The sequence below is a fragment of the Tupaia chinensis genome, unplaced genomic scaffold, assembly GCF_000334495.1.
Source record: "Tupaia chinensis unplaced genomic scaffold, TupChi_1.0 Scaffold000515_1, whole genome shotgun sequence".
Taxonomy (NCBI): domain Eukaryota; kingdom Metazoa; phylum Chordata; class Mammalia; order Scandentia; family Tupaiidae; genus Tupaia; species Tupaia belangeri.
Window position 1 is genome coordinate 8,247,400 of NW_006160028.1, and position 16,938 is coordinate 8,264,337.

The following is a 16,938-nucleotide window of genomic DNA, read 5'->3' on the forward strand; positions in this document are numbered from 1 at the left end:
TCTGCACAAACCAGCACTTCACAACCGACAGCAAGCGATGCCGTCACTCACACACCTACCTCTGCAGCATCCCCATCCACAAATGCTGACCCAGCAACAGGACGTTCATCCACCTCCACCAGCTGGGTCACCACCCAAGTGAATCGAGGAGAAATCTCAGCTATGACTGCCAGTACTTCCACGTTCGACATCTCTACATCATCAGGCCCAGCGAGGCAGTCAACACCACTCTTGACAAGCATCTCTCCTCAGGAATCCCCCACCATTTCCCAAACAGGTGTCAGTCGAGTCACACAGACCACACAGGCTATTCACACAAGTTCAGTCACTCCTGAGACTGACAGTCCCAAGACCATCACACCGGTAACCTCCTCATTCACACCGACATTACACCTACACACAAAAACCATGCAACCTGATATCTCAGTCACAGGTGACCTGACAAGCTTCGCCTCCACCACGTCAAGGGATGTTCACACAACAATGATAATGAGCACAGAATTGAGGACATCACCAAGTAGCCCTGAAGCTACCTTGCGACCCTCAGGAGACACATCAATTTCTGTGACACTCCCTGCTACTCAGGCCACATCTGTGGTCTCAGCAACGGGAGGACTAGTAGGACAATCAACGTTTCCTTCCAGCAGCACCTCACCTGTCACACCAGCAGCCTTCCTTCCAGCAGCACCTCACCTGTCACACCAACAGCCAAATTCCAGGCCCACCAGACCCAAGGCCCAGATGACACTTGGGAATCACACACCAGCAAATCGGTGTCCTCGGACATGAACACGACCCCAAGGGACACAGCTACCAGTTCATCATCCATAGCCACTGAAACATCCACTTCAGAAAACGTCTCTTCAGAAATATCTTTCTCAGGTAAGACCATGAGCTTTCACCCACTTCTTTCATGGACTGCCACGCAACTCATTCCATCACAGAATTTCTGTCCACTGATAGCAGTCATGACAGTACTCCTGGCAGCACTGAAATGACGTCTTCTCTTTTCTCAAGCAGCTTTTCTTTTATCATCTTGATTTTTCTAGAAAGGGTGACCATTGGGACAGACAAGCCACATGCTTTTGTTTGTTTGTTTGTTTGTTTTTTAGCAATTCTCTCTTTAGCCATTTCTTATATGGTACTGTCACTAAGACCTGAAATCACCTTTGGATCTATAAGTATCAGTTGGATTTCCCAGACCTCAGATAGCTTCTCAACTGTCATGTCTCCTTCACCTTCTCCCATGAAAAGTGATGATCCATCTCCACAAGCCCACACAGTGCCACCTCGGGTGCGGCACCACTTTTGTTTCCACTCCTGTCAATGACAACCAGGGGACCCAAACTACAAAGTTGGCCTTGTCTTCTGGAACAACCAAAAGGTCACCAGCGGTCAATCCCACCACCCAGAGTGAGGTTACCTTTCCTTTCACTTTCACACTTTTTTTTTTTTTTTTTTGCTATAGAGTGCGTGTGCTCACCAGACAGACAGAGACAGAGAGACAGAAAGCGAGAAATCACCTCCCAGGGGGGGATGGCCACGCCGCAATCCCTTCTCCTCCATTCTCCTCTCGGGATCTTGGGAACGCACGCACACACGCCCAGCATGAGTTTTAAGCCACCAGGTCTGTGACACGAACCACAGTCACTACATGGGAGTCCAGCGACATAGCCATTACGCTAACCTCTGGTCCCTCCCTTTCACACTTTTATCCATTAGTGGTAGAGATCTCACACTGAAGTCACGCCTTCTTTCCTATGAGTCTTTCATTCCTGCAATCGTATCCCCCTCTGCCTGTTTGACCACGTTTCCTTAATGCACACCACGCAGTTGTCCCCCTCCTCGGTGGCCATCTCAAGCACACTTATCCCTGAGTATCCTCTGACTATTCTGCTGTCCACTACCAACCCCACGACAGGGTCAAGCTTTGTGAATCCTACAAACAGCCCTAGTAGGCTCCATGTACTGTCCCAGGTACATCTACTTCCCAGCCATTATCCAGGACCTCTTCTGGAACATCTGCGGAAACCAGAGCATCCCAATTATTATTTAGCAATACACTCACTAACACACCTACCTCTACTATGTCCTTATCCAGGCATGCTGGCCATCTTACAAGTGGGTAAACAGCACTGTTTCTTACCCCTCAACTACTTCTGTGAGTTCTGTCAACAATTTATCATAGTTGGTTCCACACTGAGTTTATCATTCTCACCTACTATCTATCCTTTAGTAAATACCAGTCTTGAAAATTATTCCCCATCTTAGTATTCCGAGTCCTTTTTCTCCTCTACAGACATCAACATATTCGGCTTTCTTCGTCTCTAGTTCTTTCGGTCATATGAGCATGATTCAGAGCATGCTAAATTTCTGTACTTCAATAAGTAATTCTTTCTCTCAAGCAGGCCATAGTCCTGCAGTCACCCAGAGCTCCTCCTCTCTATCCACAGGTCACACCACTTCTCCATCTGGTACCAGCACTTCGTCACCATCCACAGTGCCCTCACTATTTACTGTGAAGACTGCAACATCAGGTTGGTGAGGACCCGTGTCTCTCTTTATAGTGGCCTTGTTAGTTCAATTTCGCCTAGAAGTGTATTGAGAATATCTTGTGGATTAGTATTACCATGCTAGGGCTGTTGTCAGGTCGAGAGGATGAAGTGAGTGGGGTGTGCTCAGTGAAAACCTCACTACTGGGGCTAGTAGGTAACGCAGTGGTTAAGGCACTGGATTCTCGCATGGCCAGACCTGCAGCTGAGAAATCAAGCCAGGTGCATGTGCAAGCACGCCCAAAGTCTCAAGAAGAGAATGGAAGAGAAAGAACTGTGACGTGGCCATCCCCCTCAGGGGTGATTTCTCACTTTCCCTCTTTGTCTTTCTCCATCTCTCCAGTAAGAGATGGAAGGGGAAAAAATCTTAAAAGGAAGAAAGAAAAACCTCACTGTCACCTCTGCTCCAGCAGAAAACTGCTTATGTGTGGAGTGGTTTGGATGTGACTAGAAGACAGACAAGGTTTCTGTCTCTTCCTGTTCCTGATTTGTTTGCTTCTCTTTGACTCTGCTATCGTCTGACTGTAAGACCCACTCCTGTCTTTGGTCCCTACATGTCCAGGAATGAGCACAACCCTGGTGACGGGCAGTACGAGAAGCACAGCATCACTACCCTCAACGACCTCCCAGGCCCTCACCACCTCTACTCCCCGCACCTCTACGAGCACCCGCTCAACAGCTTCCTCAGTGCCTTTCAAGCCTGAGAAAGGTGAGTGGTCTGTTGAGGTGGGACCTCTTCACCCTGCAGGGAGCTACACGTGGAGGCTGTCATTGTGGTAGCTGGACTGGATCTGTCAATGAAGGCCCTTGGGGGTAAGAGGCAAGCCAGTTCTCTGGGTATTTGCACTGCCATATCTGGGCCATTGGAAATCCAGCTGCTCCCCATCCCCCCCCTTTAGAGAGGTGATGTCACTGGAGACTTTATCTCAGTCTGCTTGATCACAGTCTCTGCTGTCTCAGGTCAGAAGGACCTTACAGGGGACAGTGAGAGAGCACCAGAGCTGCGTGTTGATGGCTGACTTTGTGCATGGCAGTGAGATAGGAACTAGAGATAGAGAAATGAGCAAAGTGCCATTGAACAAGGGACCACTCAGTTGTCCTGGTGAGTGCAGTTAGAAGAATAAGTCCCGGGTACTAGGCCTACACAATGGAAATTCCTGAGGATGTCAGGTGGGTTCAAGGTAAACGTGAGGCTTCCTGGCAGCAGTGAATAGGAATAGAGGACTACCCAAGACGGGGAGAAGGGCCTTAAGACCTGGAACAAAGGTATGGGAGTAAAAAGAAGTCCCAGTGCTACATGGGGAGGGGATCCCCACAGCATTTGAGGTTGTTGGGCGTAAAGTAAAGGGTGGTGAGAAGCGAAGCTGGTGTGTGGAAGAATTGTGTGGGAAAGGGGAATCCTGGAGGACATAGTTAGATTTGCAGTTTATGAATGGCACCGTTGAGGCTGGGTAGAAGAGTTTGCAGGAGGTGAGTGAGGAGGCCTGGAGAATAGCGTAGAGACCACTACAGGATTCCAATGAAGACCAGGAGAGGGCACCAATGAGTCAGTGGCTGCCTATATGGTGAGGAGGTGACCCACTTGAAAAATATTTAGGTTAATATTTCTCAATTGGAGTCCAAAGACCTTTAGCAGGTCCTAGGACCAATTCCACAAAGTCTTTGAGTTTATCTGGAGAAAGACCATCGTAGAAAACAAGTCTCAATCTGTGAAAAAGTCTTTTCATCACAAATCTTCACTGCATCAGTTTTGACTTTTAACCATGAAAAGAATATGACTACCACAACAGACATAGAACAGTTGGTATTCTCTGTTTTTCGTCCACACTGGGGAAGGATGAGAGTACCTGTCTAGGAGGAAAACAAGGAGATGTGTTGAATGTAGGTGGAGAGCAGTTGGTATTCTCTGTTTTTCGTCCACACTGGGGAAGGATGAGAGTACCTGTCTAGGAGGAAAAAAAGATGTGTTGAATGTGGGTGGAGAGGGAGAGAGTGGAGTCCTTGATGGCTTCCAGTTGGGGGAAGCTCTCTGGGGATCCCTTCCAGTCCTAGAGAAGGCCCAAGCCCTGAGGACGTCCTGCTCGTCTTTGCCCTGGCCCAGGTGTTTCCCTCTTCCCCTACGGCTCAAGTGTTAAAGACCTGCAGTTGATCAAGAGCACGGTGGACTTTACCTCGCCACTCTTCAAGCCCCGGATTGGCTTCCCCCTCGGCTCCTCTCTCCGGGATTCTCTTTACGTGAGTTCTCAGCTGCCCAGGTAATAGGAGCTGTGACCTGTGTTCCCCAGGCTCTGCTCCTCTTCCCAGCTCAGAGATGGTTCTGCGACAAGCGGAAGGAAGGCTGGAAGCAACCTTTGTTAGACACCTACCATACATTCACAGTCTTTAATGTCAGGGCCCGAGCTGAGGAACACAGAGCATTTGGCAAGACCTCCACCCCTAGAGACATTGTCTATGATTATCTCCTGCTTCTCTGGTTCTTCTCTCCTGGAGTGGAGCTGGACTGGCAGTCCCGGGCTCTGTGTCCCTCTGAGAGGACTCAGTCAGAACATATTATGACAAGAAGACATCTCAGCATGTCTGAGGTTGATAATCCCTTTAGCCCCATCAGTTGTGTCACAAGCTTCAGAATAGGCCAAGGAGCTTTACCAAGAGGGGTCTGCTCTGTGAAGGGCTACCCTCCAGCCAGGGGACTAGCACTGAGCAAGACAAAGCCCATAGCCCAGGGCATGAGAACTGTCCTGTGGGTGAAGAGTCTTTGTGTAAGATTACCACAAAGGGCAGGAGACCCATGAGATGACCTTCCACGGGTCATTGACATCTCCAACTTTCTACCTGAGCGGCCCGTGAGGAGTCACCCTTCTGAGGAGCTGCCCAAAGCTGAGATATTTCAGTCCAACTGCTCTAACCAATGAACCCCCTTGTGCTCAGTTCACAGACAATGGCCAGATCATTTTTCCAGATTCAGACTACACGATTTTCCCCTACCCCAACCCACCCCTGAAAGGCTTCACAGGTTGGGACCCAGTGGCTGTGGTGGCTCCCTTCTGGGACGATGCTGACTTCTCCAGGGGCCGAGGAACCATATTTTACCAGGTGGGCTTCTGAAGGTCTAGCAGGCAGGAACCCAGCAGCCTGCAAGGGGGGCTGAAGGCTGTCTGGAAGGTGTTGCAAGGGTTGCTGCTCTCTGTGAGTGGGAGTTGAGGCTCAAATTTTGGGGTGGGAGGAAGCAGATAAGCAATATAATCAGACTCAGGAATATCAACTCCTGCAGGGGGGTTAACAGTTTAGCATTTGATTCTAAATAGGGCTGTAGGGGGTGGGGAGCTATCCTAACACATTAAAGTCCAATAGGGCCTCTGTGCTCCTGGACTGGGTTAATGATTCCAACCAGTGGAAACATGTAATGGAAGCTCCTTCAGCAAAGTGTATTATACCCCTGCCAAGGACAAAGCACTGTAGAAGCTCCAAAGATGGACAGATGTGTACCTGTCCTCACACAGCTGCCAGAAAGACATGTGGGTGGTAGAAGTGGGCACAAGAGGTTATGCAGTCTGATCCAGTTTGAGCTAAGCCATCCCTGAGTTCAAGTCTGGAGGACTCGGATTTCTGGGCCACATACCCCAGGCTCTCCCACAGCCCATATTTGAATTGATCTGAAGATCAGAAGCATTCATTATAAAATGCAGGTCCAGGAAAGGAAAAGATGGGCAAAATGGGGGGGACTCAAACGGGCAGGATCCCCAGGCAGAAAGCTTGGGTCCTCGGGGCTGCTAGGTGGGGCTCTCACTTCCTTGTTCGTATCTGGCTTCCTTTCCTGTAGGAATACGAGACGCTCTATGATGACTATAACCCGCTGATCCAGCAAGTGGAGTCTTTTATTGAAAAGTACACAAATGCCTGGAGCTACAAAGCCAGGTGGACCCTAAAGGTCACGTGGGTCAACGCCCCTGCCTATCCTGCCCAGAGGAGTTTTGGGGTGAGTAGATCCAGGCACAGCTCCTAGGGAGCCAGCTGGGAGTCAGACGTTCTCAAATCCTAGGCAGGGGCTCCTCTTCTCAAATCCTCTCTGACTCCGGGACAAAGTGCAGGCAGTCACCACCCCATGCCCCCGTTTGCGGAGCAGCACCGTCTGCCAGGCCTGCCTTGTGTCTGCTTACATGGCCTCACAGCAGGCCAGTGAACTCGGTCTCCTCAGGCCCAAATGCAGGAAATAGCATTTTTCTTAGTCGGAACTGTCTAGCTATTGGCTATTTCACATGGCTCAATCTGATTCTATTAGCCACACTTTAGAAATGAAGAAGACATGGGTCAGCGGGTGGCATGGTGGTTAAGGTGCTGAGCCCTACGTGGCTGACTCCAGAGTTTGAGTTCTGCACCCAGCAGCTTGACAAACACACCAGGCACATGTGCATGTATGCCCCAAATCCTGAGAGATTAGAGAAGGGATTGTGGTATGGCCATCCCCCCAACCCCCAGGGAGGGTGTGATTTTTCACTCTCCCTCTCTTTCTGTCTCTCTCTGAAGAGTGCATGCTTCTTATGGCAAAAATCTAAAAACAAAAAAGAAAGAAAGAAAGAGGAAGACAAGGGTTAGAGAGGTTACTCAAGGTCACTGAGCAAGCAAATGACAAACCCAAATAAGAAATCCCCACCTGGAGCCAAGGTGTTTTTTTTTGGAGAGGTTTTTTTCGCTATAGGGCACGCGCGCTTGCCAGACAGACAGAGAGAGACATAGAGACAGAAAGCGAGAAATCACCCCCCAGAGGGGATGGCCATGCCACAATCCCTTCTCCTCCATTCTACTCTCAGGATCTTGGGCACGCACGCACACGTGCCCGGCGTGAGTTTTAAGCCACTGGGTCCGGGACGCGAACCGCGGTCGACTACGTGGGAGTCCAGCGACATAGCCATTACGCTAACTGCTGGTTCCCAGAGCCAAGGTTTTTCTGACTGCAACTCTGGCCTGTAGCCTCAGTGCCACCCAGCGGGAACAGAGCTGCCGTGCACTCTGCCATCTGCCCACTGAGTCTCGCAGCTTCCACAGTCACAAAGCCCTTCCTCATGTCTGGTCAAAATTGCTTTTTTTTTTTTAAGAAATATTTTATTTAACTTTATTTATTTACTTATTTTAATTTGACCAGAGAGGGACAGAGTGAGAGAGAGAGGGAGAGAGAGAGAGAGAAAGTGAGAAAGCAAGCCGCCATGTCTGGAACTTGAACTGCGGTTGGCCATGTGGGAGTCCAGCGCCCTTAACCACCACACCACCTGCCGCCCAAAATAACTTATTTATCCACTCAACAGAAGTTATGTGATTATCTACTTTGGACCAACACTTCAGAGAAACCCGTCTCACCTGCACCAGGTCCTCCACTCTATTCAGGTTGAGGGGACAATCGGGATAAGTCTTTCATGTCCCCAAGGAAGCTAATTAAGCCTCTTTTAGTCCTCTGAGATCTTGGTCAATCTCTCAGGTTCTTGCAGTTTTCTCTTATAAACCTTCTTTGACTGGAGCTCTTTATCTCCCTCTCCTGGAAAAAGGTCACAGAGAAAACAAATCCCCCATGGTAAGTGCTTTGACTCCCAAGAGGAAAGCTGTCCTAACTGAACTCACACTTAGCAACATGTTGAGCCCCTGTATCTGGGAAGAGGTGATGTGTGTGTCAGGGCAGGGTTGTAGAACAGGAGGGAGGACTTCAGGGAGGAGAGCCCATGTCTCTCACAGGCATCCCTATGTTTGTCTCAGACCAACACCTACCAGGCCATTCTTTCTACGGATGGGAGCAGGTCCTACGCCCTGTTTCTGTACCAGAGTGGTGGTATGCAGTGGGACGTGACCCAGCACCCAGACGGCTCAGTCCTTATGGGCTTCTCCAGGTAGGCAGAACGGGCTGTCAGCACTGAGCAGATTTTCAAATGGGGTTTGCATGGGGTTGAACAGATTTTCAGAAGGGGTTTGCATGGGGCTGCTCCCGAGGGTGAGGCAGAACCCTCCTTGCTGACGCTTCTGACTCACACGGACTTGGATTCCGACTGTAGAACTTTCTATTTCAAATCAGAGGATCTCATTCATCCTGCCACCCCCTCCTACGTCCCTGTGTACTGTCATAATTCCTAGCTTTGACTTTCCTGATTTCCACTGACATTAGCTGACCTCTCTTGACCTCTCAAATATCGTAATGACACCCACCAGCTATTATGCCAAGTACTACGTTATGGTATTTCATTTGATTATCACAACTACCTATTGGGTACTACTTTCATTCTGATCCTACAGATAAAGAAGCCGAGATACAAATAGACACAAAATCAGAGTTAGAAAGAGGCAAAGTGGGAATCTGAACACTGGAGGCTGGGATCGGCTTTTCTGACTTCCTGAGAATGACCCACTGTGCAGGGACACGTAGAGGAAGTCAGTGGTGACGAGAGAGAGGAGGGACAGGGCAGTGGATGGCTGAAATGTGAGTTCTGTGTGGTGTGACTTAGTCTCTGACATGACAGTTCTCAACCGTCTGTTTCCACGCGCTGATGTCTGGCAGCTGGGGGTGAGGGTCACGTGGCATCTGTAACTGGTACTCGCTGCAGATGCTTTTCTCTTCAGTTCGAGTATGTTTGGGTTTTCCCTGTAATTACATTGATTTCACTTGTGTTTTGATGTGCGGTGTAGGAGAAAGGGGCTGCAGGCGACAGTCCCAGGCTCCCTCCCCTCTGGGGCTGCATGCAAACCCTGCCACTGAGGAATGTGGCGGTGGTGAAGGTGGAGATGGGGTGCAGGGGGCGGCACTTGTCCCGAGTCCTCACTCAGTTCTGAGGGATTTACAGTTCCTGCAGTTACCCTCCCTACCCGATGAGGCAGACACTACTGCCATGCCTTTTATACAGATGTGAAAGCCAAGAATCAGAGAGGTTCAATAACTTCCACGGTCACCATGTTATGAGAAGACTTCCAAGAGTTCATAAAAAATGCATATTATGGGGACCAGCAGTTAGCGTAATGGCTGTGTCATTGAACTCCCATGTAGTCGACTGCGGTTAAAGTCCTTGACAAGGTGGCTTAAACTCATGCCAGGCGCGTGTGTGTGCGTGCCCAAGATCCCAACAGGAGAATGGAGGAGAAGGGATTGCAGCGTGGCCATCCCTCCTGAGGGGTGATTTCTTGCTTTCTGTCTCTCTGTCTCTCTGGCGAGCACAAATGCCCTATAGCAAAACCTCTAAAAAATGCATATTATGAAAAAGCTGTGCATGGGTTTCAACATTTTTCAGTGCCAAAATAAATCACTTGGATTACATTTTCCCAGAACTTTTATTTATTTATTTAAGGGGTTTTGGTATAGGGCATATGCACTCACTGGAGACAGACAAAGACAGTGAGAGGGAACGTGGGAAATCATTCTCTCTCCAAAGGGGAGGTGGCCACACTGCAATCTCTTTTCCTGCATTCTCTTCCTGAGATTTTGGGCAGGCACACACATGCACTCAGCATGATTTTCAAGCCGCCAGGTCCAAGACTTGAACTGTGGACAGCCACGTGGGAATCCAAAGCCCTAATTACCTTGCCACCTGCTGGCCCCCATCCCAGAACTTTCTGAAGTTCCCTCATAGTAAGTGCTAGAATCAGCAGCTGAACCCATGACTGCCTACCTGCAAGATGGGCTCTTACTGTCACAATATCCTGTCCCCGACCTATGGCCCTCTCTGATCCTTAGTTTCAGGGAAACAAACCCGAAGGGGGCCTGCACTCTGTTTTCACACACTTGGCTCATGGCCAAGTGGACCTGCCCATTCTTGCAGGTAGTGATCAGGTGTGGTGTAAGATAGAGCCCCCCCCCACTGCCCGGCATCCCTCCACTCTCTTGCCCAGCTCTGAGACGATCCAGGCTGGTGGGAGAGCTGACCGACCGGCTGGCTAGACTGAGTGCTGGTGACTGCCTAGCTGAATGAATGAATGCGTTCGAGTGAAAGGAAAAGGCCTGCATGACACAGAGGCCTCAGAGTCTTTCCCTTTGCCTGCAGTGGAGATGGCTATTTTAAAAACAGCCCTCTGATATTCCAGCCAGTGCGGGAGAAGTACCGTCCAGACCAGTTTCTGAATTCCAACTCAGGTAAAAACACCACCTATCACACTTGAGCTAATTGCAAGACCTATTTTTTGTCCACTCCGTATGCTATGGCTGGCCTGAAGGCATCTCCCTAACCTCCCCACCCACAAAGGCAGCCCCTGCACAGTCTGGCCTCCTGTAGGGAGAACCTGGACTTGACCTTGCCAAGGGAGCAGCTGGCACCTCTGTACCCACGAAGCAATCTCAGGTGGAGGCTAGGTCTCTGGGATGAGACAAGCCCAGAGAGTGGGAGAGTGGAAGTGAGGATAGGCGGATTTGGGGAGGAGGGATGGGGTGGAGAGTTAGAACAATCCTCCAATGTCCTGTCCCAGAGCTGGAATGAGAACCCAGATGGGATCCCTTAAAGGAATCTATCAAGAGGAGCTGCAAAGGTCCAACATTCACTCAGTTACCGTTTACTGAGCACCTGCTGTGTGCTGGACATGGCCAATAGCCAGGAAATGGGAAAAAGGAGAAGAAAATGGCGGGGAAAGACAGTATTTGTTCTCAAAGGGCCTTCACACTGGTGTAAAAAGACTTCAGCCGGGCCAGCAGGTGGCGTGGTGGTTAAGGCACTAGATCCCACATGGCAGACTGCGCAAGGCCCAGACCCAGAAGCTTGAAAAACATGCCGAGTACATATGCATGCAGGCCCAAAATCCTCAGAGGAGAATGTAGTATGGCCATCCCTTCTAGGGGGTGATTTATCACTTTCCTGAGAGTGTATGTGCCCTATAGTTAAAAAAAAAAAAAGTTCAAGTCTTGGGAGGCAAACTATGGTGGCTCCCCCATGACTCCAAGGGAAAGAAATGACAGTTTCCGAAATGGCATAGAATAAAGGGCATTATTTTAGCATTAGAAATCAACCATGTAAATTGTAAAGCTACGTGTCCTGTGGCAAAAAAATAAAAACAAAACTTTTGGTAATCAGAAGCATAAACTATGTCAAATCCTGGGTACTACCTGTGCTCAGAGCTGTCTGTCTTGTTACATTAGGGCCCCTCGATCAAGACACATCTGCTTGTGACCCAGGGTTACATCGGGATAGCCTGAGTGTATGTGTGTGTGTGTGTGTGTGTGTGTGCATGTGCACATGTGTGTGTATGTTGGGGAAGAGTACTTGATATGTTCCTCTTGACACCAAGCCATTGTGGAAAAGACATGAGAATATATCATCATAAATAATGACTATTCTCGAAACCTTCACAAATTCTAGTGATCTTGATAATGTTGTCTGTGGTACAGGGCTAAAATCCCGTTCTGTGCCCTACTGTGTCTCATTGGGTCGCAGAGCCCCTGCTCGCCCAGCAAGCGGAAGGGGTGCTGTGTAACTTACCTTGAATTAAGGGCCTATTTGAAGTTCAAGCCCCTGTGATGGTAACTTCTCCCTTCCAAAGATGGCGTTTGGGCAGAGGAGACCTCCTCAGCTTCGGGGTAGGAGCAAGTCCCTGCTCGACACGCCAGCTTCTCCATGCTTCCCCAGCTGGCCCTGTCCACTGCAGGGGAGCGATGAGGCCAAGCGTCTGCCACGTGCCTGATGGATGGTGGTGTCCCTGAGAGAGAGGGTGCGCCAGGAGGACCCAATATGGGGATGAGAAGGCATTGGAGCTTAGAGTAGCAGGACAGGACGGTGGAGAATGGGCTGGGCCGGAGCCAGGCCTTGCTCAGAGTGAGTGCATGTGAGGCCTCCCTGCCCAGCTGGTGCTTGCATCCAAAGCTTTTGGGCAGGACTCATTGCTGTCTCAATTGGCCCACCCCAGAAGAGCTGTCCAGAGGTGGGGGGGGGGGCGGGGTGCCTACATGAGTTTGGTTTTTGCCCTGGGGTCACTCCTTCTTTCCTCACCCACCTAGGCCTCCGTGGGCTGCAGGTCTACACGCTGCACAGGGCAGAGAGGCCCAACTACCGGCTCCAGTGCCTGCAGTGGCTGCAGGGCACTCCGTGGCCCAGCTGGGGCTGGAACCAGATCTCCTGCCCTTGCTCCTGGCAGCAGGGACGCTGGGACTTACGATTCCAGCCCTCAGGTAACCCTTCCTGCCCCCATAGCCCACAAACTATTCCCTCTGCTCATGCCTCAGTTACTCAGTCCCTCCCCAGGAGCATCCCACCCTATTCCTACCCCACAGCTGGCGTCCCACAGCCTGAGCCTGAATCTATCTGAACCATTGCAGGCTGGTGGGGCGTCGGCAGCAGGCAGCTCTGCAGCTTCTCCTCCTGGCGAGGAGGCGTGTGCTGCAGCTACGGGCCCTGGGGAGAGCTTCGCGAAGGCTGGAGAGTGCAGAGCGCCTGGCAGCTTGGTATGTGGATCCACAGAGAGCTCAGCCCACCTGCTCTGGAGCCCAGCCAGTTGCCCACCAAGTGGTGGGACCCTCAGAATGATGCCTCTTATCCCCATTTTTCCAGCTTTATCTTCTCTAGACCTCAAGCCCTGATCTTAGAAAGTTGGGAAGCTCCCCTACTCCTATTGGCTGACCATCTAGGGATTATGAAGGAATGCTTCTGCCCCATCTCCGCTGGGCCCCAAAACCCCAGCCGAGGGCGGGAGCATCTTTCCAGGCAAGGAGAGAGGAGCTCGTCTGACCTCTGGACTCAGATTTGTCAGCTGTTTGGGGAACGATTTAGAGTTAGTTCCCAGCAGGGGCCTTCCAAAGACCTGGAGAACGCAGAAGTGTGTGGGCCTCCTGAGCCATTGTAATCTGCATGACTCCGGCCTGGACAGCCAGCACGTGGGGAGCAGGGGACTCGGCACTGTGCCCTTCATAAAAGAAGTCTGGGCAGCTCCCACCATGTGCCCTCCTGCACGACAGCCTCTACACACCTGCAAGGGACAGTACCTGATCCATTGTCCCAGGGCACTGGCCACTGAGAGGGTGGGATTTGAGTGAGGTGTGCTGGATTCCGACTGTCCTGCCCTCTGCACCCTTCCCACTGGGCTCTCATGTCCTCCGCCTCGCCCTACATGCTGCTTTTCTCCACAGACTGGGCACACGAGCCGCAGAACTGGTGCTGCCGCTGGAATGACAAGCCCCTCTTCTGTGCCTTGTACCAGCAGCGGTGGCCCCGTGTCACCTGTGCAGGATACAGGCCTCCACGGCCCGGTGAGGCTCAGGGCGGAAGCAGAGCATCTGGGGAGGGGTAGCCTCTTGGCCTCTGGGACATGGAACCTGGACCAAGAGAGGACCGAGCTTCCTGGTCAGAGCCGTAGCCTCAGGAAGATGAAAATGATTCCAGCGCGGAGCTGATAGCAGAGAGGGGTTTTGTACATGGCCTTGGGAAATGGGTGACTATGGGGACCGAGGGCCTAAAGTGCAAGTGGCCTTTTAGGGAGGATTCTGTTCTACAAAACATCTCCCCAGGCCTGAACTCACTTCAGCAAATGCCCAGTTTGGTAGGTGTGGGAATCTCAGACTCCGCCCCCAGGTTGCTAAGGTGTCAGGTGTCTTTTCTATTTTTACCAGCCTGGGCTTTTGGGGACCCCCACATCAACACCTTGGATGGTGCCAATTACACCTTCAATGGGTTAGGAGACTGCCTGCTGATCAGGGGCTGGGATGGAAACTCCTCCTTCCTGCTGCAAGGCCGCACTGCCCAGACGGGATCTGCCCGGGCCACCAACTTCATTGCCTTTGCTGCTCAGTACAGCTCCAGCAGCCTGAGCCCCAACACCGTCACGGTGAGTGAGGGCTGCCCAGACATCCGGTACCCTCATCCAGACAGCCCCTCTACAGGGACCTTCCGGAAACTGAGGCCTGGGAGGAAGAAGAGAACAAAGAAGGGGAAGAGGCCCAGGAGGGAGGACAGTGTGATGGTCTGAGAGTAAATCCCAAAAACGGGATTAGGTCCTGACGCCACCGCTTCCCAGCCATCTGACTTAGAAGAAACTACCTAACTTCCAGTGCCTCGGCTTTCTTACAGAAAAATGAGGCTAATATAGTCCTGCCTACCTTACAGGGATGTTGTGAGGCTTTTCTTTCTGCCAGAGGGCAAGTGCACTTACCAGAGAGAGACAGAGAGACAGAGAGGGAGAAAGAGAAAGAGAAAGCACCTCCCAATGGTGTGTGGTCATGTTTTAATCCCTTCTCCGTTTCTCTATGCTGTCGGGATTTCAGGCATGCATGCACCCCCATACGGTGTGTTTTTCAAGCCACCAGGGCTGAGATTCAAACTGTGGTTGGCTATGTTGGATCTAGCTCCCTTAACCACTAGACCACGGGACTGGTGTTGTTACACTCAAATGAGGCAATGCAAGAAAAGTGCTAGCACAGAGCTGGGCCCGTGCTGAGCGCATCACAGATGTCAGCTAGCGTGGCCTCTCTGCCACACTCCCCATCGGGGTCTAGCCCTGAGCTGCACTCTGGAGCCTCCTTTCTAGGCCTCGGATCCACCTGTGTGCCGGGCTTAGGTCCTCCAATGCCTTCCAGGTTCAGTGGCTTCTGAAGCCCGAAGACACAGTCCAGGTTCTGTTGAATAACGAGACTGTGACATTTGAGACGAACCAGGAGGATGCAGAAGGTAAGCTGGGAGAGCGGTCAGCTGCCTCTCCTACTTTCCTGGGCACGGCATGGTGGGGGTCGGGGCAGCAGCAATGGGAAGAGCACAGTGGCCACCACCCTGCTGTCCCTGCAGCAGCTTCTCACCCAGGAGCAGGCCATACGCTTTCCCTTCTCAGCTCTGCTCTTCCCTCTCGGCTAAGTCCCGTCCTTTCACAGCCTATTTCCAGTCCCTAGGAATAAGGAGGGGGTGTGGGCCTTGGGGGACACTAGACAAGGCACCTCAGACCTCCCAGAGGTGCCCTCAGTGTGTCCTCTCTGACCATGAGCCATCGCTGCCTGAGTCTATGGCCTCGAGTGCCAGTGCAGGCTGCTGACGGCCTCTTGATGTTCTAGGCCAGGAGGTGTTCAACAGCACCGGCGTCCTGCTGACCCGCAACGGCTCCATGGTCTCAGCCAGCTTCGATGGGACGGTGACTATCTCGGTGGTCGCTCTCTCCAACATTCTCCATGCCTCCACCAACCTCCCGGAAGGGTATCGCACCCGCACAGAGGGCCTGCTGGGTAAGAAGCCAGAAGACGGTCAGGTGCTGCCTCTGAGGCCATGGCTGCAGCACAAGCCTAGACCCCAGAGGGAGGGCCGCACCCCTCCCACTGGCGCAGGAAGTCCTGGCTGAGTTTCTCTGTCTGGACCTGTAGGACACAGGCCAGGAGGGAGGGGGAACTTCTTCTGCCGCCCTAAGGCTCCTCCTCCTTCTCATCCTCCTCCTACCACTCAAAGGGACAGCAAGGAGGGGATCTGGTGAAAGGGTAGGAGGCACTGCTGCCCTCCCCCTCCCTCCATCCTACACATCTTTCCTTCTGTTAGGAGGCACTGCTGCCCTCCCCCTCCCTCCTTTCCACACATCTTTCCTTCTCTCTTGGCCTCTCACATTCCTCCCATCTTCCCCCATTTCTCCAGTTTCCTCTCCTCCCTCCCTATGAGCCATGGTCCTCCCCTTCTGGACTGAGATCAGAGGCAGCTGAAAGAGGCAGCCATGCCCCTCCTACTCCTCCTTACCCCTTGAGTGCTCCCCAGGGGAGTGAGCCATTCCCAGGACAGCCAGCCTCCTATTCTGTCCCTCAGGGGTCTGGAATGACAATCCAGAAGATGACTTCAGGATGCCCAACGGCTCCACCATTCCTCACGGGAGCTCTGAGGAGCAGCTTTTCCACTACGGAATGACCTGTGAGTCTGGCCTTCATGTCCTCAGGGGAGATGAGGAGGCCACCATGAGGGGGTGCTGCAGATGCTGTCTCCCTCAGGCCTGTAGGACTCAGATCTCTGTCCTTTGTAAGGGTCTGAGGGTTCTGATGCTGCCCAGATTTAACCCCTCCACCTCCTCCCCATCCCACTACATCTCTTTACCTGGATGCAAAAATGGGGCACACAGGTGGTCCTTGCTCACTAGAGCAAGAATTCCCAGATTAAAAAAACTGAATGCCATTTTGTTCCTGCATGCCACCCTCCCCTGCCCCAAGCCATATAAAGTGAGGGTGAGGAATGGACACAACTGAAATATAGCCGGAGGGCTCCCTGGTACCACCCCATCACACCTCTCGTATTACAGGGAAAATCAATGGGACGAGTCTCCTTGGCCAGCGCAGTGACCCTTTGCCTTCCAACTTCACTCCTGTCTTCTTTTCCCAACTGTTGGTAAACAACTCCTTGGACGGAGATCTGGTGTCTGCTTGTAAGGGAGACAGAGAGTGCATCTATGACACCCTGGCCACGCACAATGCGAGCACTGGACTTCACACTAG

At 51.7% G+C, this 16,938-nt stretch overlaps 1 protein-coding gene across 3 annotated transcripts in view; it reads left to right on the plus strand.

Moving 5' to 3' along the window:
• Positions 1-708: 708 nt before the first annotated feature.
• Positions 709-16,938, plus strand: part of MUC4 (mucin 4, cell surface associated) — a 28,418-nt gene continuing 12,188 nt past the window's right edge. For all 3 annotated transcript variants that reach the window (XM_027775052.1, XM_027775054.1, XM_027775053.1), the window contains exons 1-16: positions 709-882; positions 2,454-2,537; positions 3,115-3,261; positions 4,654-4,787; positions 5,481-5,645; positions 6,373-6,528; positions 8,295-8,425; positions 10,562-10,650; positions 12,499-12,669; positions 12,817-12,942; positions 13,624-13,743; positions 14,104-14,318; positions 15,067-15,157; positions 15,532-15,699; positions 16,262-16,363; positions 16,746-16,938. The exon at positions 16,746-16,938 is cut by the window's right edge and continues 86 nt beyond it. In XM_027775052.1, the coding sequence (XP_027630853.1) occupies positions 786-882; positions 2,454-2,537; positions 3,115-3,261; positions 4,654-4,787; positions 5,481-5,645; positions 6,373-6,528; positions 8,295-8,425; positions 10,562-10,650; positions 12,499-12,669; positions 12,817-12,942; positions 13,624-13,743; positions 14,104-14,318; positions 15,067-15,157; positions 15,532-15,699; positions 16,262-16,363; positions 16,746-16,938 (2,189 nt within the window). In that variant the 5' untranslated portion in view covers positions 709-785. The remainder of the gene's footprint in view (positions 883-2,453; positions 2,538-3,114; positions 3,262-4,653; positions 4,788-5,480; positions 5,646-6,372; positions 6,529-8,294; positions 8,426-10,561; positions 10,651-12,498; positions 12,670-12,816; positions 12,943-13,623; positions 13,744-14,103; positions 14,319-15,066; positions 15,158-15,531; positions 15,700-16,261; positions 16,364-16,745) is intronic.